This window comes from Magallana gigas, chromosome 3 (genome assembly GCF_963853765.1).
Source record: "Magallana gigas chromosome 3, xbMagGiga1.1, whole genome shotgun sequence".
In the NCBI taxonomy this organism is placed as follows: domain Eukaryota; kingdom Metazoa; phylum Mollusca; class Bivalvia; order Ostreida; family Ostreidae; genus Magallana; species Magallana gigas.
In genome coordinates, this window is record NC_088855.1 from 49402033 (window position 1) to 49426906 (window position 24874).

At 35.0% G+C, this 24874-nt stretch overlaps 1 protein-coding gene across 8 annotated transcripts in view; it reads right to left on the minus strand.

Annotated features, from left to right (window-relative positions):
• Positions 1 to 107: 107 nt before the first annotated feature.
• Positions 108 to 24874, minus strand: part of LOC105322950 (nitric oxide synthase, salivary gland) — a 52712-nt gene continuing 27945 nt past the window's right edge. For 5 of the 8 annotated variants that reach the window (XM_066080152.1, XM_034483133.2, XM_066080153.1 and 2 more), the window contains 26 exons: positions 22715 to 23926; positions 21729 to 21874; positions 11726 to 11888; positions 11495 to 11586; positions 11247 to 11388; positions 10982 to 11121; positions 10432 to 10606; positions 9786 to 9887; positions 8897 to 9091; positions 8572 to 8669; positions 8318 to 8462; positions 7991 to 8095; positions 7755 to 7804; positions 5741 to 5770; positions 4479 to 4779; positions 3740 to 3878; positions 3532 to 3610; positions 3239 to 3432; positions 2976 to 3145; positions 2622 to 2832; positions 2393 to 2480; positions 2163 to 2296; positions 1895 to 2052; positions 1546 to 1737; positions 1241 to 1396; positions 108 to 667 (listed from right to left, as the gene is read on the minus strand). In XM_066080152.1, coding sequence (XP_065936224.1) covers positions 551 to 667; positions 1241 to 1396; positions 1546 to 1737; positions 1895 to 2052; positions 2163 to 2296; positions 2393 to 2480; positions 2622 to 2832; positions 2976 to 3145; positions 3239 to 3432; positions 3532 to 3610; positions 3740 to 3878; positions 4479 to 4779; positions 5741 to 5770; positions 7755 to 7804; positions 7991 to 8095; positions 8318 to 8462; positions 8572 to 8669; positions 8897 to 9091; positions 9786 to 9887; positions 10432 to 10606; positions 10982 to 11121; positions 11247 to 11388; positions 11495 to 11586; positions 11726 to 11888; positions 21729 to 21874; positions 22715 to 23743 — 4551 coding nt within the window. In that variant the 5' untranslated portion in view covers positions 23744 to 23926 and the 3' untranslated portion in view covers positions 108 to 550. Of the gene's footprint in view, positions 668 to 1101; positions 1120 to 1231; positions 1397 to 1545; positions 1738 to 1894; positions 2053 to 2162; positions 2297 to 2392; positions 2481 to 2621; positions 2833 to 2975; positions 3146 to 3238; positions 3433 to 3531; positions 3611 to 3739; positions 3879 to 4478; positions 4780 to 5740; positions 5771 to 7754; positions 7805 to 7990; positions 8096 to 8317; positions 8463 to 8571; positions 8670 to 8896; positions 9092 to 9785; positions 9888 to 10431; positions 10607 to 10981; positions 11122 to 11246; positions 11389 to 11494; positions 11587 to 11725; positions 11889 to 21728; positions 21875 to 22714; positions 23927 to 24874 lie in introns of those variants that run through there. The other 3 variants (XM_066080156.1, XM_011421861.4, XM_066080157.1) reach the window with 3 other exon arrangements.

A 24874-nucleotide genomic window follows, 5' to 3' on the forward strand; every position in this document is an offset into this window, starting at 1 on the left:
GTTATAGATAAATTAAAATTCTATGAATTTTAAAACATATAGATAAGATCAGTGCTTTATATATACAAGATACGTGTGGATTTGAAGCTAACAGGGAAGAAACACTGTAACATTTTCGGAATTGTTTAATAAAAGTATTGCATGGTTTTCCGTAAATATGGTAATCGTAGATCAAAATTAGTTGCTTTATAATTATATGCAATTTCTATGGTCGCCAATTTTTTTTCATCTTTACAAATTACGAGATATAAATTTTCATAATATAATTAACATTATCATAATTCATAATACAAACGGCAGTGAGGAAAAGAAGATAATGCATAAAATGTACATAAACTTTATATGTAAAGGGAAACCCAGAAAAACAAGTAACCAACAAATTAAAATTACAGTACAGGTAATCCGTAAAAAGTGATAAAAGTTTGTAAAATATAAACAATGCATCAATAACGTCCTCAAAATGGAAAATAATGAATAGAAATCGACTAATTAAACAACAAGCAATATATATTTAAATTATCCAATGTCTATGATTGATATATATGACCGGTCAGTGCTCGGGGGACAGGGAGTCCGAACTGTCGTACAGCGGCACCCCCTCCGAGTACACGTTGTGGGACCGATTCCTTGAGGGCGGTCGGCGCTTCCGGTTCTGTATCAGGATTTCCTGTAATGAAAACGTGTCGAAATTTTTTTTATATGGTCGTATGATATTTATATTTTTAACCGTTAAGGTCATGAGACCCCCCCCCCCCCAAACCAGTTTCAAAAGTAATTTTGATATATTATTTAAGTTTATTTTATCAATTCACAACATAAACTAGGAATCTTGTATATAGTTTATATATACAGCATCAAAATATAAGGGAATTAATAAAAATAAATGTATATAAAGAAAATATATGATTCTAAAAAAAAAAGATAAAAGTTTCTAGCCGTAAGTGTAAATTAGTGGCTGATATTAGCATGCAAAGATTTAGGAATAATAAATACCAACTGATCATAAAATATAAGAGGATAATTATAAGCAAAACTTCAGAGAAATATATAAAATTAAATATTCTGTAGGTCTAAGAAAGTAGAACCAGCATAATTGATTACCTATTTTTCCTCAGACGACTTCAATAGATTAACATAGAAGTGGTTTGAATAACGATAATCACAAAGGATATTTTGCACAAACTTTTACTATTAGAATTTATTGAACACTTGGCATGAAAATTGATCAAAACTAGCATACCGCTGAAGGAATTCTGGTGACCACTTCATCAGTCCGCGTGGATTTGTTGGTAGAGTTGATGTACTTCCATGCTTTCTTTGCCTGATCACGTGCCTTATCCGTCACTTCCGCTTTGACTGTTACACCAAAGATGTCTTCATGGAAACGATTGGATTCCTATGAAATAATGAACATAAACAATACAAATCAAAGAAATTTTGATTTCTAGAATCATGTTTCCAAGAGAATCGCAAAGTGAAATGGGCGAAATAAAAAAAAATGAGTAAATTCAAGGTTTTTATCTTGAATTCAGTAGAGGATTTTACCCGTAGTTTCAAAAGGTACGACTGAGCCTGCTCCGAGGTCATCTTCCCGTGCTCCTGGATTATTTTGGACAAAGTTGTCGTTACATCTGACGCCATGCCTACGTCACCACAAACAAAAAAATGGCCACCTTTCTTCATTATGCTTTCAAAAATTTGTTGACTGTTTTTCTTCAGTAGATCTTGAACATATTCCTAAAACAGATACATGTCGATGTGAAGTTTTAGTTGCGATACTTGTACATGTTTATGATTGTTTCCAACCTTCTCGAACCTGATCTACGTATATGTAGAAAACGATCCCAATTTATTGTTTTGCTTTGAATGTTGTGTTATAATAGAAGAAACGAACCTTTTTCTTTCCGGGCTCCCGCGATAAAGCAACATTGACCTGAGATAAAACACCTTCCTTTGCGCATGCGTTTAATTCAGACTCATAGATATGGTCCACGGTAGACTGCCTACAGCCGAAGTACAGACTCATCTCACCCCATCCTTGCTTCTCTCCATCTAAATAACGAAAATACATTGAAAATTGATTAACGAAATGTTTGTTTTTTTGTATTCGTTATAATATGTATATGACTGTATGAAAAATTCCCATACAATAGCCTACTCACGCGATGGAGGAGGAAGCATTTCTCTCTCGATTTTACGTTGCTGCCAGAAGCTTCTGAATGGTGCAATTCCGGTCCCTGGACCGACCATGACCACGGGGAGAGTTGAATCGTCCGGAAGATGGAAACTAGGTGCCCTGAAAATTAAAAATATTCAATTAATGATTTCCACCTTTTATTTAGTCTGCCATAACGTTACACGTTACAAGGTCCTTTACCACCCTGGTACTTACATTCTAACCACACAAGGAATGGTTTCTCCGATATCACATTTGTTCAACCAGGAAGAGCACACGCCTTCATGCACTGGCCCCACACCACCTGCGAAGATAAATTATACCGTAGGCCTATGTATTAAATTGTATATACCTGTACTTGCTTTCAGTGATTATCCTAAAATATTACCATTGCCAGATGTTTTTTATGAAGATACTGTATTTTAAAGATTATGAAAGAACGTACCCATGGTGTTGTATTTAACGACGGCGACTGTGGCATGAATTTCCCCGGGATATGCTTTTGGCGAGGAACTGATGCTGTAGAATCTTTGCTGCAACAGCGGAAGTTGTGTCATCAGAAGCGTGGGATTTACTCGCAGTGAAGGAAACTCCTCAAAGACTTCCACCAAGTTTGGGTTCCTCTCATGCTTCCAGTCTTCATAGGCGTGTATATCCTGTTAAGAAGGCATGAAATGATTAATTAATTTAAAAAAAAGGAATACCTGGTAGGTTGACTTTATATATTCTTAGATCGATAGACAGAGAGTTAAATCAAACACCATAAAAATTATATCAAATGACGTCATAATCCAAGTACATTTGCAAGGTTTTCCAGCCTATCTTTATCACTTTCCCAAGTAGCTTGAGACGCCAGTTGCTTCAGCATGTTGATACTAGGGGGCGTAGTGATATCTAGGTACCGGGAGAAAGCCGTGCGCAGTGAACAAATCGGAATTTTCTCTACCTGTTCCCAAATCTTTGACGAACCTAAATAAGCAAAGTTTAGGCCAATAACAGTCATTCGAGTTTGTTTTTGCCTTAAAAACATGCTTTAAACTATACACCAATGTAATAAGTTACCAAGAGGTGTTGATTTTTCTTGCAGGATCTCTGTTTTTATTATTTGATCCGCTGGAGGGGCGTTATGAAGTCTTGCCAGAATTGATTCTACCATATCCGGCGAGTTTTTGGGAAAAATGGCCACGTGATCCCCAGGTACATAGGCCAGCTCCGAGGCGCCATAGGTGTCCAGTTTGATTAAGATTGTCTGTCGGCTGCAAAAATAGTATGCAGTAAATTAGACCAGAACCATTACGTATGTATGTTGTATAAATGTCTTTGATTGTCTTTGCTTCGTTGACATGGATTCTTACCTTGAATTTTGTGATTGTAATTGTGTTCTCTCAATCAGCTTACAGGGTAGCACAGTTTTGTTGTGTACTTTGGACAAAGCTATAATTTGAAGAAAAAAAGAACCGTTCATTACTGAAATATCTGATAAAATAGGAAAAACGGAGGAGGATCACTTTTTATAAAGAGACAATAGAACAATCATGTGCTTGTTATTAGTCATGTGTGTACCTTCTGTTATTTTCGGCTCTTTGTCTGCCGGGGTGAGTCTGAATTTGCCTGGGGACCAGGTGAAGTCTGTCTTGGACAGGGAACTGGTCGCCTCACTGATGCTGCTATCGTCCCCGACACAGAAAGTTTCACAAGCAGTCTGATGTTAGGGAAAAAGTCAATAATCAAATATTCACATCCACTGAGTAGATTCTCCCTTATTTTTTTCTATGAGGCTAGTTTGTGAACAGAAACTGGGACTAAATATGACCATCTTCAGTGCCATTTACCCGCTTTTGAACATCCGACTGAATCATCGAAGGGCAAAATAAACCTCCAACAGTGGGATGGACAACTGCGGAATGGACACTTTTCCGGCGTTGCGCACCCCTTTCCATTCACACTATGGACCAAAGTTTAGTACCAAATGGTAGGGAGTCCGCCATACAATAAGTCGTTTGTTAAAAATATGTTTTCTACTTAATGGTTCACGGTGCAACTATAAAGTTTATACTTTTGCAGATAACTCTTAATGAACTTTTTTGTTCATGCTTGATTGGTATATTAGTTTTAGCTTTATTTGAAATAACAGTAAGCACAGACATTGCAGTAAAATATACTCAGTAACACATTTCGCTAACTTTAGGTTTTGAAATTTTGCCATTGCCCACCGCCTTCATACGGCAATGAACCATATAAGAATAAACAAATGTTTTGATAGGAAATATTAAAACAATTATATGTAATCCCCACTGGATACCTTAAACGTTTCTTCTGCCCATTGCCGGAAAGACTCCTCTTGTCCACAAAGTTCATCCCCCTCCATCATCTTATTAATTCTCATTCCTCCTAAAGAGTTGATCATGTTGTCTACAAAGTGGGCGAAGGCACAGAAATTCGGATATGCTCTGGAGCCGAGGCCAAACACCGAATAGTGAACATTGGCCAGAGGCCCATCGTCTGCGTCCAGATTTCCCGTCGTATCTGGTGACGTATCACCTTTGTCGTCTGACTCACTCGGGGTACTCATCTTGAAGTAGGACATGGACAAAGGTTCCCCACTGCATTAACAAAGATATATCAGACTTAATTATTTATGAAATTATACACAAGACTCAGAGAGAGAGAGAGAGAGAGAGAGAGAGAGAGAGAGAGAGAGAGAGAGAGGTCATAAGATATATTTGCATAACTATACTCAACAATATTTTTCACTTCGTTATTAGTGAATTCTATACGTAAAGTATTTCTAATGATACCGTAATATTGGATAACACATGATTAGAGGAATAATTAGTATAATCGGCCTTTTTGGTCTTAAGATCATGCACTATGAGAGAGTTCTATCCTCTCTAAATACTATTGATGTTAACAATTTAAGCAAAAAACATGTAGCTGATATCTTTACAAACACTGCTAATTTACTTTTAAACTCCGCTCAAAAACATTTGGCACATCTAAAATTAATCATAATCATAGTAAAAAACCAAAGAAAACAAAGGACTGGTTTAATACGGAATGTTTTATAGCCCGTAAAAAATATCGAAGATCGAAACGGTTATATAGAAAGTATGGGTCAATCATATTCAAGGACGAGGTTCGGGAAAGTGAACGTAAATATAAGAAAATCATGGACAAAAGCATGAAACAGTATAGAAAAACTATAATGACAAAAATAAGAAAACTTAAGAGCAAAGACCAAAAAAAAAAACTACTGAAAAATAATAAATAAAAAAATAAATAAAAAATGTAATGTTAATATAAATCAATTTTACGAATATTTTAAAAATATAAATAAGAGTGACTTAGAAAGTAACGAATTTGTACCACACGTGGACTCAGATGCAGATGAATATTTGGATGGTGTTATAACTGAAGAAGTTAAACAAGCTATAGCCAATTGTAAAAATAATAAAAGTGCTGGAAGCGATTGTATTTTTAATGAATATATCAAATCTTCAGCCAGTCTTATGTTGCCCATTTATGTTAGATTATTTAATGTTGTGTTTGAAACTGCAATATTACCTGAAGCTTGGATTGTGGGTAATATCCTGCCTTTTTATAAAAACAAAAGTGATGATAATCTCCCAGAAAATTATAGACCAATTACCCTTCTTAGTTGCATGGGTAGATTATTTACATCTATATTGTCCAAACGATTGAACACGTATGCCAACCAACAAAATATTTTGAATGAGAATCAAGGTGGTTTCAGATCAAATTATTCTACTATAGATAATATATTTACTTCATTCATTGATTGAATTATCTTTGATGTTAAAAAAGAAAATTTATTGTGCATTTATAGATTTTAAAGCTGCTTTTGACATTGTATGGAGAGTAGGACTATGGCAGAAGCTTATACAAAATGGTATTACTGGAAAATGCTTTGATGTAATAGTTAAGATTTATTCTGAATGTAAGTCGAGAATTGGTGTAAATAATAATTTTTCTGAATATTTTCCATGCAGAATAGGAGTGCGTCAAGGGGAAAATTTATCACCATTTTTGTTTGCTTTATTTCTTAATGATGTAGAATCTTTTTTGATAACAACTAACAATATTGGTGTTTCTACAATATCATATGAAATTGAACATGAGCTTGGGATATTGTTAAGATTGTTGATTATTTTGTATGCTGATGATACAGTTTTACTCTCAGAAACACCCGAAGATCTTCAAAACCAACTTAATAGTTTCCTACTATATTGTCAAAAATGGAAACTTGAAGTTGATATTGAAAAAAAACAAAAATAGTTATTTTTACAAAGGGGCGGATGAAAAATAATGTTTTTTATTACAATGGTGAAGAAGTTGAGATTGTAAAAAACTTTAAATATCTTGGAGTTATATTTTCATCATCAGGTTCCTTTATTCAGACCAAAAAATATGCAACTGAAAGAGCTACTAAAGCTAGGTATGGGATTCTAAAAAAAGGTAATCAACTGCATCTTTCTTTAGATGATCAGTTGCATTTGTTTGATAAGATCGTAGTTCCTATACTGTTATATGGTTGTGAGGTATGGGGATATAGTAATGTTGATATAATAGAAAGAATACATGTTAAATTTTGTAAACTACTTTTTCTTTGTCTTCTACTACAAATTACATGATATATGGAGAATTAGGGAGAGTACCATTAATTGTACACATCAAGACAAGAATTATTGCATATTGGTTAACAATTATTCATGGAAAACAGTCAAAATAGTGTTACATAATGTATAGTTTACTTTATGCTAAATCTGTGAATGGTAAAGAATCCAAATGGCTAAAAAAAACTTGAAATTAATTTTAGATGACAGTGGGTACAGTAATATTTGGATGAATCACCAAGTAGTTAATCATGATTGGCTAATCAAAAGCTTAAAACAAAAACTAACAGATCAGTTTCAACAAAACTGGGAATCAATCTGCAATAATTCTTCAAAAGGTGTTATATATAAGTTGTTTACTAATTTAAACTTTGGATGCCAACCGTATGTTAATTGTAATTTAAGTAATTATATGAAACAAGTTTTAGCTAGATTTCGAACTTCAAACCATATATTACCTATTGAAACTGGGAGATGGAATGACATAGAAAGAAGTAACAGGTTATGTAATTTATGTAACAGAGACATTGGAGATGAATTTCACTATATTTTGTGTTGCACTGTGTTGAAAAACGGAAGAGAAAAGTATATACCAAAATTTTATCTTTTTAGACCATATATTGTTAAATTTAACGAGCTTTTTTCCTCAAACAATGTGAGCTTATTAAGCAAGTTATGTAAATTTATAAATTTGTTAACGAGAAGGCTAAACCTCCTGGTTATTAATCTACATAAAAAAATTGTACTTTAATGCTTCATATATATTTTGTAGAGAACCATTATAATTGTTTACTTTTTTTTCTACTCATGCATAAAGTATATATTGTGTATATGTTTGTCATATTCTCTATGTTGTAAATTACAACCAAAGAGATAAAATAAACTGTTCAAATGTTCAACTGCACTGAGATATTAATTACTGCTTGTTGCCAAGCACTGCTTACTTTTGAGTGTTGTGTGGAGTTTTCATCTCATGTAGACTCTTTGCAAATGCCTGAAATGGAAAAAAAACAAGACCTACATGTAAACTCATATTCCCTGCGCAATAGAAATGTATTTCCATGATAATAAAGGGTTTCAATTCATTTTTGGCTTAACTGTGGCGCTAAAGTCAAACACGAATACAACTCTGATGTTCAGTAAAGTTCAGTGTAGGTTCAGTGGTCGTTGAGATCCATACCTCGCCATTTTCCGGGGGGTCTCCGTTTCCAAAGGTACTGGTCACCACCAGGAGGAGCTGCTCGTGCTCCAGGTAGATAGGGTCGTACTCCTCCATGTTCAACACCTGTAGGTCAAGGTTGACTTGTATTTTATAACTATGTTAAGGTAAGGTGCTTTTGTCGTTTTGTTTGTTTCTTCTATCAGAGCATCAAATATTGTCAATAAAATCTCTATCACTAATAAAAATCTACTGATTTTGTGATATAAGTCAAGCTTACGATTTCACATTGCCATACTATGTGTGATTGAATGTATAAAATGAGTGATATGAGTAAATAGTTCTTACCTTGGCATCGAAGGCGTGTTTGAATATTTCACACAGAGATCGAGCGAACCTCTCGGATTTTCCAGTCTCCGTAGCATAGAGTATCGTACACTTTACTCGCCTTGCTAGAGCTTTTCCCATCAGCTTAGCCGAAAATTTCACTGCCCTGGAAAGTAGTAATGAGTAAAGTAGAATTAAGAATTCCATGTACATATATTGAGAATACATCTATGCTTATTCATATGGTAAAAAAATGACATAAATAAAGAGTGAACCTAGCGAGTTCCCGGAATCCGAACTTGCGCTTGGGTCTGTCGGCGGAGACCTTCCTGTCTCGGTCTTTCTTCCAAATATGTGTCTTCCACGGATCGTCCTATCAAAGGGAGAAATGACATTGAAAAATTATGAGTTAGAATTTGAGATAATGAAGGTGAAAATGTTATCATTTAATTTATGGAAACCTTGTCGCGCATTTTACAAATTTCAAAAGTTTTGATGCGTATCGACATCGCTTGATAATAGCACCATAGACGATTGCTTTACTAATCATCATGGGGTGGGGGCTTTATGTGACTTTATGGAGAGTTGCAATCAGCTGACCATGTATTCGTATGAAGGTTTCAGTTTGTAGAGAAGCATTTCCTGGTGGAACACCTCGGTGAGGGAGCCGCTCATAGGCGGCACTATCCAGACCCAGTCCGCGGGGCACCCTCCCCGCGCCTTCTGCTCGTTCTCCATGTGCTTCATGAACGACTCGGAGGCCGCGTGGTGGTCCGTGATGGTCACGCCCATTTGCTAAAAAAAAGATAATAAATGATGTAAAAAGAAGGCGGATCTACGTAAAGATAGCAATATAAAGATGGCCGATATGAATAAAAATATTGCTGATTGAATGAAAAGATTCCTGATTGAATAAAAAAGATTCCTGATTGAATAAAGAGATTGCCGATCTGAATAAGATCACAGACGATACAATGACAAATATGAACAAGTAAGCAAAGTAAAGAGATTATGGAGATGAATAAAAGGATCAAAAACAGTGTTTAAAGATGGCTGGGCCATCACTTCCGGATACTTTCTTTCATTTGAATAATGCATGGAATGTTTAAGATATCAATTCAACAAAATATCAAAACATAACTAAAAGTGGTTTAATCTATACTCAAAGGGTGTCGTATGACTTTAACGAGGATTATAGAATCCTTTGAGAGTTATCAAAGTCGCTTCTGGCAAAAGATATCCGATTTGTTGTTTGTTTGGGAGAATTTCCGTCTTCATCAATCAAACTATGTCAAACAACAATATTTTTTACACTCAAGATAATACATGTATACTGCCTTACAGAGCTGTTGACTTTCTTACGGACCATTAACTCACATTAAAAACATAAACACACAAAAAGGCATAAGGACCCGACACATCACAGGTGATTGGTTATAAATTTAATTGAATGGGGTGGTAAGTATTTGGGGCAAATAGGTTACAACACCTGATAACTATACAGCACGGCTATGTTAATTTCAACCAGCGCTCGGTCCTTCCACAGTGAAGAGCTCTTCTTGGTATCCAAACCCATCTTTTCAGCAATGGGCTGTAAATTAATAATATAATTAATATTTAAGTCATTTCTTTCTAATCCTGCAAATTATAAGTGGTTTTATATCATGATATTTTTTCTTCACCCGAAACTTTTCTTAACAATGAACCCTGCGTGAACGTAGGATTCAAAAATAGAATGATAACACGATTCTCAATTGATAAATCCATGTACTGTACCAACTCATTTAAAATTCACTTTGATGAAGCTAATGTAGTCGATTACCTGACAAATACATGATTTTTTTCTTCAATATTTAACAAGCTAGCCCATGGCATTCCATTTAAAAGAAGTTGTATTCAGATCATAGTTAAGCAACATAACCTTAAGTAACATGTATTACGCCAATGTAAAAAATGCCACAATTTAAAACCAAGATAGATAAACCGTTAAATTAAATCCATTGCAACAGTGAGTTCATTTATAGTCAATCATGCAATGAACTTAACACGCCGCATTGATAATTTTATAACAGATCCGGTTATAGAAAGATGTCAATAACTCAATAACTACTAGAGCTTAAGATTCAAAAGCCTGCCTTGAGGAGATTGTATCTTTGTACGTCGCAGAGATCCCGGGCCCCTATCTCAGTCCCCATGAACCAGCCGTTAAAAGGGGCCGCCGTGAACTCTAGCCCTCCACAGTCAAACATAATGCAGGACACGGCGGGCAGGCCGTACCAACGAATCCCCATCTCTGCCAGCCAGGGAAACCTATTGAAACATTCAAACAGTACTGGATTTGTCTCGGATGTACAAAATGATTCGTGCATTATGATATACATGTAGAAGCCCAAGACTTAATAAATTGTCAAATTTATCTTTTGCAGTAGATTGCAAAATTTATTCTGTAAAATGTGTTGACTTTTTCATGTTTTGCAATTTAAAACTGATAAGTGACACTAGTTTGACTAAGTGTTGATATTTCTTGGTTTAAAATTATGTCAATTGACAAAAAGTAGATACTCTTAACCTTTTGTGAAATTTTCATGATAATATTATCGATATTGTTGACGGTATAATTTTATTTCTGTATCTTTTCTGTATAATTGTTTGTCACAGAACTTGACATGCAGTGACATGTCTTACTTTGGGTGTTTAATAGGAATCTCCAGGATTAAATCTTGAGGGATTTCAAACATTTCTGGGTCCATCCCGTTAGCCTGTAGAACCAGTGGCAACACGTCCCACATGCCCTCTTTTCCTTTCCAGCCCATCTTCTGACAAACCTGCAAAGCACAGCACTTGCCTTAATAGGCCAATTCTGCTCATTTTACGCTTAGGAAAATAGTCCTCTTAAAAGCAATACATTAAGGGCTGTCTTCGTTCGGAGTTATCTTCCCTGAAATTTTACCTCTGTAAACTCCACATTGGCGGGGTCTCCAATAACGGAACCGTCTGGCTGCTTGTACCCGGCGTACCGAATCAACTGCGCATTCCACACCCGGAAGTCATGTTTCCCGTCAGTTCTTGGAGGGAAGATAGTTATTGCAGACCTTTAAAAGATATATCAGTAATCTATAATCATTTCTGTCGGGGAAGTCCATTATTGCAGCTTATTGTAAGCCCCTTAAGGACTGAGCGAGGATTCAAAATACCAACCTAATGTTGCCTTTATTGGTTCCGTATTTTATGTGATTGCATATGGCTTCAAACATTCCTCGGGCAGTTGTTATATGCCTGGCATCAAAGACCTGATACACGAAATGGAGAATATGTGTTCAAATTAATTTATTTTTCTTTAAGACTACAGTAACTATGCTAGTAGTAAATGGAATAGTCACAAAACTCGGGGTACGCAGTAAAGACTTGCTAACAAAGCTGTCGCTTTACCTGTAATTTATTCCACTGAATTCGCCCTATACATCTTGGAGCGTTTCGCCAAGCAAGTTTAGCGCCATAAGTCAATTTACTGGACGTAAGCTCATATGTGCCAGTCTTCTCAATAGACGCTACTACCTCTTCAAGTCTTTTGTGGTACATTTGGGAATTAACTCTAAGAAAAAATTATATATATTTTTTGTACTTTATGCAAATATTTGCGGACGAAAGATATGTTTTGTTCCAATTTTAATTTTTTATGATGCAGATCTAAAGTTTTAGAAAATTTGAATTTATGTATATATCTTCATGAATAACTAATTTGATCTAATTCATAAAACGAAACATAGGAAATGAAAGATTCTAGGGCTCATCAAGGCAGGTATTACCTTTATGAGACCATCTTTTTGATATAATATGAAAATCATAGTTAATGGTCTATGTTGAAATACTGTATATTACATTGTGGTTTGACACAATATCACATGATATCGTATGATACAATTTTGTATCATAGTATACGTCAATTTCATACTGTATTGTATAATATACTACTTGTCAATACGCTACTATAAAATACAATTTTGTACAAATGATACTATAAATTATTGTCAATATGGCATTGTATCATATGATATTGTGGTCACTATGAACCCAATATACATTACAACTATAATGATATGTATAAATCTACATAGCTGTATGATGTACATGATGTGATTGCTTGTCTGTCTTTCTCTCTTTTTCTTTCTTTCTCTTATAGATAACTGACAACTCTTTTACAAAATATTACTAAGTATGTTATCTATTTATTTATTTATTTGTACCATACATGTGAATTTGTAAAAATGTTTCAAAATGAAAAAAAAATCCCCCCACGTCAAATATGTTACATATTCTTTATGTCATAAAAAACATAATTCTTTTTGGTAGGTGTTAAACAATTATAGATTATGGTTTCTACCATTGTTAATCTTTTGTATTGCAGATCTAAAGTTTTAAAAATTTTGTATTTATGTTTGTATTTTAATGAATAACTAAATTGATTTAATTCATAAAACCGAATATAAAGTCGGATGTCACACCATCCTATCGACTGTATCTTCAGAAGTTGTTTTACGTGTAACGCTATCCTCTTTACAATAATCGTATTAGTACATTATCTAAGTCTTCCCACTTAACACATGATACATATTCTCTGTCTCATAAACAATAGCATTCTTTTCGACAGGTGTTCAACAATTATAAATTATCAACGAGAAAAACTAATTCGAATTTGTTAAGACATCTGTTTTCAAAGATCGATTTATTCTATGTTGGGTGTATTCCTGTGTCTTTTTTATTTGGATTCTTTTCAGTTTGAATCCCGGAGCATGCAAATTGTTTATAAGTGAGGAAAGCACGATGCTTGATTTCCTTCTATCATTGTCTTTACAAGGTATCACGCAAAATCAAGCACCATATGTTACTGGACCTTTATATTTTAATGCGACTATTGTCCTTAACAAAATTTTAGATTCTTGATAATCAAAATTGTTTTGTTCAAATTTAAGTTAGCAAGAATCTGTAACGGACATTGTTAAATTTGTTTTGAGGCACCATCTCAACAATTTCCTGTTAAAACTATTAAAATTGTAATACAAATAGGTAAAACCTTTTTTACAGTGGCATTGGACACCTGTCGATATTAATGTGGGATGGGACACCTCCATGTTGTGACGTATTATTTATCAAAATAAACAATAAAATACGGTGTTATTATATACATGTAGATAGTTACTTTAATCCACATAAATATCGACAAATGTCCCATACCACCTTAATGTGGATGAAAGTACAATATAGCCAAAATTCTTTTACCGTTTTAAAACATTAAAATTTTACGATATTTGACCAAAAACGATGCTTTAATTTTTTTTTGGACAGATAAAAATTATTAAAGCCCCAACAGGATTCGAACTCATGACTTACAGAGTTGGAGTTAACGGTCTAACCCATTGCGCTACTCTGTTGGGTAACAATTTCGGGAAAGAAAAGGATAATAGAAATATGCTTTTTTTCGATAGGAAGTAGGTCAGAATATGGAGGTGTCCCATACCACCTTAAAGTGATGGTTTGCCTTTATTTAATTGTGTTGAACAAAAATCGCTCTTTCAAGACAATGTATATAGCAAATGCCGAAGTAATACATAGAATATTAAATGGCATTTGAAACAAATCGTCTTAGCATTGCTTAAATAATACTGAATTTAATAGCATTAGAATTTACAACTTAAATGCAAGCGCCAAAAAATAGTTATTTTGAAAAACATGGGAGGTATTGGAGAAATTATTAAATGATATTCAAACTGAAACTAATTTTAAAACCATTTTAACAAGAGCTTGGAATTTGGGTGGTTGTGTCAAACAGCAATGTGACGTAGGCCTGTCTATTTCATTGCCAGCCACTCAGCCATGGCTCTCAGTAGAAGGTAGCTATCTATTTTTTGCTTCAAAACAAGTTAAAAACAAGTTGCTGTCCTTTAAAAAAGGACTACAATACGTGGACCATTTGCATGTGTTTCCAACGAAACCGTGAAAGTCATAAGATTATCAGAGATTCCACCGACTCTAGTCCTCTGCCTTTTACCACTAAATTTGTATGTTGTATTACGTATACATCTACAGTACAGGCAACGCGGATCCCGTGTTTCCCGCGACCCGTCACGGTATAAACACATCGAGGTGATCGGCCAGGTGAGACAGGTATACCGCGTTCCCATCACGGTAAACTCATCATCTACCTGTCCCCGCCACGGTAAAATTATCGATGGAAAAGTATCGTATACAAGCGGGAGTTATCTCCCCGAATGACAAATAAATTGCATGTTTCTTTATATTTAATGACGATATTTAACCAGATTTTGACAGAGATTATAATCGAAATACTTGGAGTCTTTTTTACTATTTTTTTTTAATTTCATAGCTATTGAATAAATTATAAAAGTATTTAACTTAATACTTGTGCAGCAATTGCAAATAAAATATTTTCGAATCCATTATCATATTTTAAAAAGGTCGTTAAATTCAAAATTATCATGAAATGATTTTAATTGCCAATAAAATTATAAATGTGTACGCAGTGTGATTGTGTTTTCTTAACAATTAATTGGTTCGCCTACATTTGTATTGTTTGTTGTTGAAGTCCATGCGTGTCAACTAATGATAAGCAAGTGATTAAAAAATTAGGGCTTCCTATGAAATTACCAATCCAGTAATTTTAGAACGTTCCGTTCATTTCTTACAAGGTCTTCTGTGTGTACATTTTTTGTGAATTCACGTTTTAGTGAATTTGTGTTGCGTTACTTTAGGTACATGTATGGCTCGCACTGGCGTCGGAAGCAAATTGAAAGTGGGGGGGCTAGACTTATCCTCAGAAATTTTGACAAAAAAGTAATTCCCAAAATCATGGAAATCCTAATCCGTGGGGGGGGGGGGGTATACCTATACTTCCCCCCCAAAAAAAAGAAATTACTTACCCAAATTTTTTTCTCCAAAATTCTGAAATTCCTAATCCGTGGGGGGGGGGGGGGGGGGGGGGGGGGTTAGTATGCTTCTGAATCCAACTTTTCAATCTTTCAAGGTAAATTTAGATACAATAATCTTTCCTGCGAGAAAAAGTGGGGGGGCTGAACCCTCTATCATGCTATGTTTCTAATGGTAAGGTATAAATTTGCAAAAAAAAGTGGGGGGGCTAAGCCCCCCCTAGCCCCCCCGGTTCCGACGCCTATGGCTCGTCGTTTGTCATTGCGCGAGGATTCCCACTTTCTAGTGCGTTACGTCTGCGACGACAATCTTCAAGTGCAAAGCCGTGTGTTCTTCAAGACTCAGTCTGACTTAAATATTCAGTGTGGAAATGAGTATGACGTTCAGTGGGGCCGGCCTGAGGAAATCGATCGAGCTGTGGTCTTGCATACTGGATGTGAGCAGGACATGAGGGTCAAGCTGCGAGAGATGGAAGATAGCGAGTGTCTACCGGCCTCTCCTTCCTCATCAACTTCTTTGCCACCTTCGAATACGCCCCATTGTAATGCGAAAAATCAAATTAACGTGTATCTCTCTGAACTGAATTATAACAAATAAAGAGTAAGGAGCCTTAGAGATACCCAGAATTGCATAATATTATGTAATCGAAAGATATTGTGGGTATCCCATGTCATGGTGTCGTGATGGTGTACCAGCTACCTGCCGTGACGGAGGTTAGCGTTGGCTCGCGACCGAGCCTCTCTCTCTCTCTCTCTCTCTCTCTCTCTCTCTTAACAGAATAACTAGATAAATTTTTTTGAGAAGGAAATGTTGTTAAACCTTCTTATACATTTCAAAGAAATTAAGAACATGTTTTGAAAGTTTTGCTGTTGATATTTCATGCCGATAAAAAACATTTCAGTAAATGTATTGATATCATTTTATGTGTGCATGTACATTTATTCTTATTGACAGCTACTACAAATATGTAAACCCGTTTCCTGTTATCGTAACCTTACCCCCCCCCCCCCCCCACCGCTTTATGACTGTCGGAGTTAACTTTATTTGACTTTAGTCCCAATTGTTTTACACAAAGGTGTGAAACCGGTGGTCGCACTGACAGGAAATCACTCCACGCTTGAACGCACAGAATACACAGGAATGAGGCAGGTAGATAATCTGTGAAACGATTGACCAAGAAGAATTCTACATGCATATCAAACAATTTTACTGATAGTAATATCAAATAATTGATTCATTTTACTGCGTTCTTTAACCGCTAAACGTGTTAAAGATTTTCCTTCCCGCAAAAAACCTCCATTATAAACTAAACGAGAGATAGAGAAAAAACACAACGAATTAAACTTTCCAAACACAGTATATCATGCATCACGAACATTGTAAAAAAACTTAACTGTTAAACATACTTCTTATTTTCTTTATTAAAAATAAAACTAATAGAACGAAACTTTATCATGGAGGAAACATGTGGTAGAGCTAGTGGGCTGATTTGATTGACAGATGCAGCACGTGGACTCAAATTTGCAATTGCATGATGGATTCAATCACAGTGTACCATATTCTTTTATGAATACTAATTTTATGAATATTTAGTATTGGATATTAGTATATTTGACATAAGTGTACGTTAATTACGCCTAAACGCCCCTCTCTCTCTCTCTCTCTCTCTCTCTCTCTCTCTCTCTCTCTCTCTCTCTCTCTCCTGTAAGTTGTTGTGCAATTAGACGAAGCCGTACGCGATATAGACTTTTTCTTTGGTCGTGAATAGGTGTGAAAACCCTCAAGGGCATGTCGTTTTCTACCCTAAGTTTGTTAATCACTACATGTATACACAGAAAATGATAGTGACTTAAACTTTATATGTATACACAGGAAACGCATACTGATAACACGTTATGATTCCATGTGCTTTAACGCAGCACTAACTTTATATATGAATGATAATTTTATCATTGAATGAAAAATAGATTTGTTAGTTGATTCCCGACATTTGTTCATTTCTCAATTTAAAACATACACTTGTATTGACAGTTTACGGCGCTATGCGTGTCAACTTATAAAAAGAAAAGATGATATTGCTCTGCATTGATACGAGTTCATCTAATGAAAATATTTAATTTTAAGATTGTTATAAAAACAGGATTATCAACTAATAGAAATAATAACTGAAATAAGCCCGTCAAATGCAAAGTTATGTGTTCTTATTTACACATCCCAAAATTTAACAGCGTATTAATCATGTTGTAATTCGAATGTAGTTTCCGATTTCATGATATTCTATTTCATAAATATAATTTATTAATTTTATAATAATATGGACCACAATTTATTTACAATGCAGCTGTTATGCTTAAATCTGAAGTCGCATATTTGATGTGGATTTACGCGACCCGCATTGCCTGTAATGTACAGTACAGGTAAAGTAACAAAAACAAGCAGCAGCAGGAATAACGGTATATCACACCGTCGCGGTGTCATCATGGTCGCAATCCATACCGCGATCAAAAACCGCGATGGTGTATCGCGGGAACGATAAAAATACCGTGACGGTAACGCGGGCCAATACGGGATCCGCGTTGCCTGTACTGTATGTATAATCCTGACTTTTTAATCTCAGAATTTAAAGGATTCATACCTCTAAAATAATTATGATCTATCTATGAATGAAGCTTGCATCAGGCATTCGGTAAATTCTACTATTTGCGCATACATTACGATTCGCACTACTTTGTTAACTATGCAGTGACAGCTTTGTGTAAATAAAAAATTTCATATTTTGATGCATTTTTCTTGATATTTTAACTTTTATACAGCGACATAATTATTCAATCATACTTAGATGCTTAAAAAAATTTAATCGGGAAGTTCTCTAGCCTCGCCTTCTATATAAGTAAAGTTAAGTTACATGCGTATTCGGAAAACAACAAAACATTGCAAATAATGCTATTTGATGCATATTGTAGTTTCGGCATAACGTTAACTTATTTCATAATACTGATAGTTCATATCACATGCCAATCATTTCTTTAAAAGGAATACTTTGTGTCTGTACTGTTTAACGACAACTTTACAATTACAGCGCCTTTGAACTTATGTGTGCATATGGCACGGAATCCCGATCCCGATTATGATAAACGTGTGCTAGCCTGGTTCCCTGAGCTACGCACAGGAACCAGGCTAGCTCATGCGCAGGCTGAATTTTCCCCATAGCATCCGGTTTAACCTCGCTTATATATTTTCTGCGTGGACCTCAGGGTCCACGCAATGACGCTGGATTCAAGCGAAATATGCACCGATTGCGTTGTCTTAGCTCAAAAGCCAGACATGTTGATTTTAAAGAGCCATAGTTATGAAAGCCCAGAAGGCTCATTCGAGATTCAATATCTAAATTACATGTAACCAATCGAATCATGGGTCTGAAACCTATATTCAAGCGACGTCCAACTGTTCTAAAAAAAGATCATTCGAACCTGTTCTTATATACAAATAAATCTTTTGTTGTTCAATCCATTTCAATGTATCTATATACTTAAATAAAATACTTTTTAAATTAAATTAAATCTTTTGTTTTCCCTAACTAAATAAATACATATTTTTACACAAAATAATAATTAGACTAACTAGTAATAGTGGGCTTTCGTACATGGCCGAGTGGCCAACAACGAAATACAGGTCTGCGTCACAGTAATGTTTGGCACAACTACCCAAAGTCCAAGCTGTTTCTATCTCTGTATGATACGTGTATTGCACTGAGATTTAATCTTTGTTATAACATTAGACAAGTCTTTATGTCGTAACGGAAGCTAGCAATAAACTTACAAAGCTTTACTCAATATCAAAAGTTTTTGCAAACAAACACCCGTAACTGCTGCTATAGATACATAATAATGCTATTGAACCGAAAACTGTATATATTTCTCTTTTTTCTTTCTATTTTTTTTTTGTGCAAATGCTTATTCGTCTCAAATTCTGAATCGGGCTCTCATTTAAAAGAATTCTCGGAAGCTTAAACCGATGAAAAAAAATATTTAGATAACTTTCTAATTGACTAGTTTCAGGACTTTTTCAACTTCATGTGCTTTGTATATCATGCATGTATCAACGTTTCACATTGGCACCCTGAAATCCGAAACTATAATTTATAATGTAAACAATGCAGTTTAGGACACAACACAATGTCCTATCATTGGATAAAAGCATGTGGATATATAGAGGCATCGACCGAAACTATCTTTAGTTAAAGAGGCTGTGTGATCAACGAATTATCCTTCAGATCTCCCATAATATTTTTAGATATGATGTCTTTCGCTATAAACTATTATTTAGGAAAGATAAAATCCATATATTTTAAAAGGACTATATATGATATGGGCCTAAAGTGGCCCCCTAAAATGAAAATCATCATTTTACTGTAATTCTTTGTTTTCTTTGTACATATATGTACGAGGGTTGTTCGGAAATTATTGAGACAACACAAATATCTCTCTTTCTAAGCGGCGGATTTTAATGAAAATTGGTATGAACATTGAAGAAACATAACCGAATAAATAAGCTAAGTAATACTACAAAATAATTTATAGTTTGTTTATGACAATACATAAACAAGTCTGTGGTCGGGGTACCCGGCGCAGGCACACAATCGGAGTTTAAAAAAGTTAAACATCTTCATTTTAAGTGTTGTTAGACTTACAATTCTTGATAAAAAAAAATTAAATTATGTATGTCCATTTTGCTCCTTATTGTGACTAACTTTTGTGTAAGTTTTACTGGTGTATGAGTTGGAAAACAAGGAAAGTACTTACATATTTACCAAGCAATTGAAATCTGACTGAGACGGTTCATTGAATTTTGACGTCAAGGCAGCGCAGCGAATACACATGAAATTGGTGTGAACCTCGGAAAAAGACATTTTTGGCCAAGAAATTGCCTAAATAAAAACTACGATGGAAAAGGGTCAAAAGCCTCAGTTAGTCGGGGTTTTTTTTCAACTGATTGTTTAACTAAACTTAAAACAAAGGGACTATATACATGTATCAAGTACTTTTTTGTTCACACAAACTGATTTTAACAGTTCTAAGATATATATACAGAATGATTGTAAGAGCAATTTCACAGTAAGTTAACTTTTGGGAAGAAATAACGTGATTTTTTCACAAAAAATCAAAAATGGAAAATATATTTTACTGTTGCAATTTTAAAATAAAAAGAGAAGAAAAATGAAGAATAGTTTACTTAGTATTTTTTCCTTTCATTTGTAAGGTGTTTATAAAATAGGGCAAGGAAAAACGTTAAAGTAACATTGCGATGATATCCCGGTGAAATTTCAATGATTTGTCTTTTTAGTAAAAAGATGAATCATTGAAATTTCACCAGGATATAAACCAGGATGTCGGTTTATGACGTCATGTACTGCCAGTGAGTGCGAATAAATCAAATAAATAGGTGAAAAAATCATCAACTCTTCTAAAACATAACATAACATTTTATTGAACCCGAATCACTTAAAAAAATGGCGAATTATGGAGACCAAATTTAATTCATAGCATGTATAGTTCTTTAAAGGTATTTTCCTATATTCGTATACGCTCTCCTTTTAAAGGAGATCAATACAGTCTAAAATAGTCATGACCATCAACCCTCTTAACTGAGAAAAGTTAACCTGTTCGTAATTACCAAGTGTTCGAAATACTCGGATTTACTCAAACCCAATAAACCAAAGCTATATCCAACAAAGTTTGCATTGTATTACTCCTCATTTTTTTTTTATTATGATATGAATATTTTGCAATTTGCTTTCTTCCTTATGTATTTTGAGTGGGCTTATAGAGGTATTAAATAAAAAACCTACATTCGGGACTAATATGTTAGAATTATAAACTAAAGCTTAAACATGAACGTTGAAATAGATAATAAAAGGAATTTTGTCATATATTGGTAAGAATTTGAATTAAACAATTTGTCACAGGAGATGCATAATGTATCAGTCTTTACTTCGATCTGGCTCAATAGCAGTTCGCTAATTATATATATACTTGATTACGATACAACCATGTTTGAGGTGAATGAGTTTTATTGTAAGTTTATGAAAAAATAGATGAGATATAAATCAAAAAAGAGACGGGGGCAAAATTTAACAAATACTTTTATGGTTATTATCTAATGCCTTTCATGATTTCTGTGGATGCAATATTGCAGACTACATGAAATAACTAATTTAACATTCCAACTCGTGAAATGAAAGCTGTTTTGTGTCTCGGCCTTGCATCGGTTAGATGTAATTCGGGCCCCTTGTTGGATCTCAGACTAGCAAATACACTTTAATAACATTCGACGTCAGATTACAAGAATCAAAATTCTGAAAATATGAGACGCAGTCATAAGCGTTTTTATTTTGTTGGTTACATTTTAATGAAAAAAGAAGATATCAAGAATCCGGGATCACTAGAGAAGAAAAGCTGTAAAGGGAGCTCGAGAGGATATATATTGTTACCTTTTGATTGAAGTGTAGTATTGCTCAATGAAATCTTTGGCCTGTACCAACACTTCCTCTTTGGGACGGGGTTCCCCGGGGGCTCGTTTGTTTGTTGTGTATCCCATGATGGAGCCCAGACATCGATTGCTGTTACACGGGACATTCTAAAAAGATCACCGAAAATCTAGATGATTGCGATCAAAAGAAAAAAATATAGCTTTACATATACAATGCATACCTACTTTCTAAGAAAGTAGAGAAAAATAAAGTATTATATGAAGTTTTATCTTCTCAATAAATGTTTTGAGTAAATATATCCAGAATTATCAAAGATTTTCTGGGATGGGGATTTTTGGTATATTTTTCTTTTTTGTGCGAGTAAAAGTGTATTGAACTTCATCAATAGTCTTTAATAACCAAACGTTTTATGTACTTTAAAGCTACAGTTATAGAATCAAAGCCGGGCAATTATCAAGTGAAGTCAAGTATTTACTCAATGACGCTTCGATTCACTAATTGGCATCAGTGACATTCGTAGAAATTAATTGCAAACAAATACAATTAGCAAAGCTTCCCTTGGTTTCAAGGAACAATTTTCAATAAATTCATTTCGACAAGGCAATTTTGGTATCTTTGCTGATTGGGGTCACTTTTTATACGGACGAGCAAATAGAAAAACCATACAAGTTGTTTACGTTGCATGAATAATTTTGAAAATTATGATCAAAACTGATTCTGAGTGATATTGGCAATTTTTTGCGGCATCAATTCGTTAGGTGAAAAATTGACAAACAGACGACGGCAAAATTGGCAAGCCTACAAGTAAAGTTTGTTGATGATTAAATTATCCGCGGAATTTCGAATACAAAATAGATTGAATGATTAACGACGTAAATTAAGTTAACACTGTACGAAAAGGTTATACTGTATTTAGGTAAAATACAACAGTGAAATAGGAAAAAATACCAATTGAAAGGAACACCAATCAAAGAGAGCAGGCTTACCTCCAAGGACTTGTTGTGTAGTGTGTCAGTATACACGATCTTCTCGTCAGCTACATTTTTAATTTTCACAAACTTCTTGGCAGAATTGGCGGACATTGGCCTTTTCCTGCGGGTGGACGGGCTGTGGGCCTCGTCATCAGATAGATGCCCGTTATTGTGTCCGTTCTGCGTAGTGCTGCCGCCGTTAACCATTAAGGTCTTTGCAGGACTTCCTGGGGGTTTGGATGTCATGTTTTGTTGCGCGTCTTTGCTTGCAGTTTCTTTGTTAGTGTTAGAAATGGTCGTCTGCTCGTTGCTTTGCAACACTTTGTCGTCGTCTTTTGTGGGGCCTTGTTTAGGTTTGTCTGTCTGTGTTACGACGATTGCAGGAGATCCTCCGTTACACTGCGGGGTCACGGCCTCTGTTGGTGAGTTTACTGACGTCTGCACTCCGGCATCAGTCACTGGGGCCCTAACGGATGACTTTGTGGAACTCATAGGGAAATGTCTCTCAATAGGACACATAAAACAGTTTCCTTCAACGGTTGTTGTCTCATTTAGACACTTCTCCGCATGAGAACTCGAGGATAGTTTATTGCTATTGCGGTTTAATTTGTTCCTGTTGTAATTAGAAGGTGACTGCGATCTGGAGCGGCTAAATGTACGCCTTATACGTCCTACAAGAGAGTCAGTCGAAGGTAACACCTTTGTTATTCTTATAGTCTTGGGTACTCCGTTCTCTTGAAAGGTAGTTTCAAGGTGTGTGGAGTATCCTTCGGGACCTCGTAATAGAAGAGCAACAGGGGCGTCAATTGGCAAAGCCTTCAACAACTCTACGGCATTTTCATAGCTCGACTCTGATATGTCAATCTCATTGACACGGGTGATGACGTCACCGACGTGAACCAGCCCACATTGCTCTGCCATCCCGCCGGCCACCAAGGCAGAAACACTGACAAATGGAGGGGTTTTCCGAGGACGAATGAGAAACCCCAATCCATCTTGTCTCCGCTTGATTAGTTTGACCCGTATCAAGTTATTGTCTTCCATGACAAATTAACCAAAGATGACGCTTTGGCAACCACAGTATCTCATGTAAGGCACAAGAGAACTTTGTGCAGGTAATAACACACCGTTACACTGTTTGTTTTTTAATTCTTAGATTTCATCCGTCTCGTACAGTTATGTATACATCACAGGTGATGTGGCGTGTAATTTCCTTGAGATATAGATCTGAAAAAGGAAAAAAATATATATAAGATTAAGAGCAATAGTGATCAAAGTTTGAAATGAAATGATCCGCTGATTGGACGTGATTGTTTCATAAGAGCAGTGACTGCGCCTTAATGACATAATTCGTAGATACTGCAGTGCATGATGGTCTTTATCATCTTGTAATAATATGTTTAAATAGTATGATATTATATAGTTTAAAGTAAAACGCTACCCTAATAAAATAAAGTTGTGTTTTCAGTGTGCCAGAACACGAAACAGTTTACTTTACGTCGATTTGTCCGTTTTTGAAATCAATTTTTTTTAAAGGTGTTAGCAATTCATTTCCAAAATTACAAGCCCTATTCACCATATTACAATGTACATAGCAGTGTAAAATATTTTGTTAAAAATAAACGGGTCAGGATAAATTACTGAACCAAAACCTATCACCTACATACTCGTATTTGGATGAACGATACTTCATTAATCATTTAGAAATACTAAATTTTAAATATATTTATCAAGATCTGGATAAATTAAGGAAATAACTGAGATTGATTCACCAGATTAGCTCTTTGATGTTGTGGGTTTTTTTTTATTACATACGATTATAAGAAATAAAAATTCCAATAGATAGTCAAAAAAACGATAATAAAAATCTACAGGTAAAATCACTTTGTGAATCATTAACCAAACGAAACCTTGAAATAATTTAAAGCTTTATTTCTGATAATGGGAGTCTGCACGTGATGTTTCCATCTCAATGACTGATACTGTTGACTGAGCCCCAGATTAGTCGATTCGTAAAAACGAAGTCTTCTGTGAGTGACACACCAATGTGTGTATAGTTGGCCCACTCCTGTTGAAGTACACGTGGGTGATTATAAGTAAACGCACTGTACATATCACTCCAAAATCAAGCATGATTAGCTAGGTCTTGTTCAAATGCTATTTGTTTATGTTGAG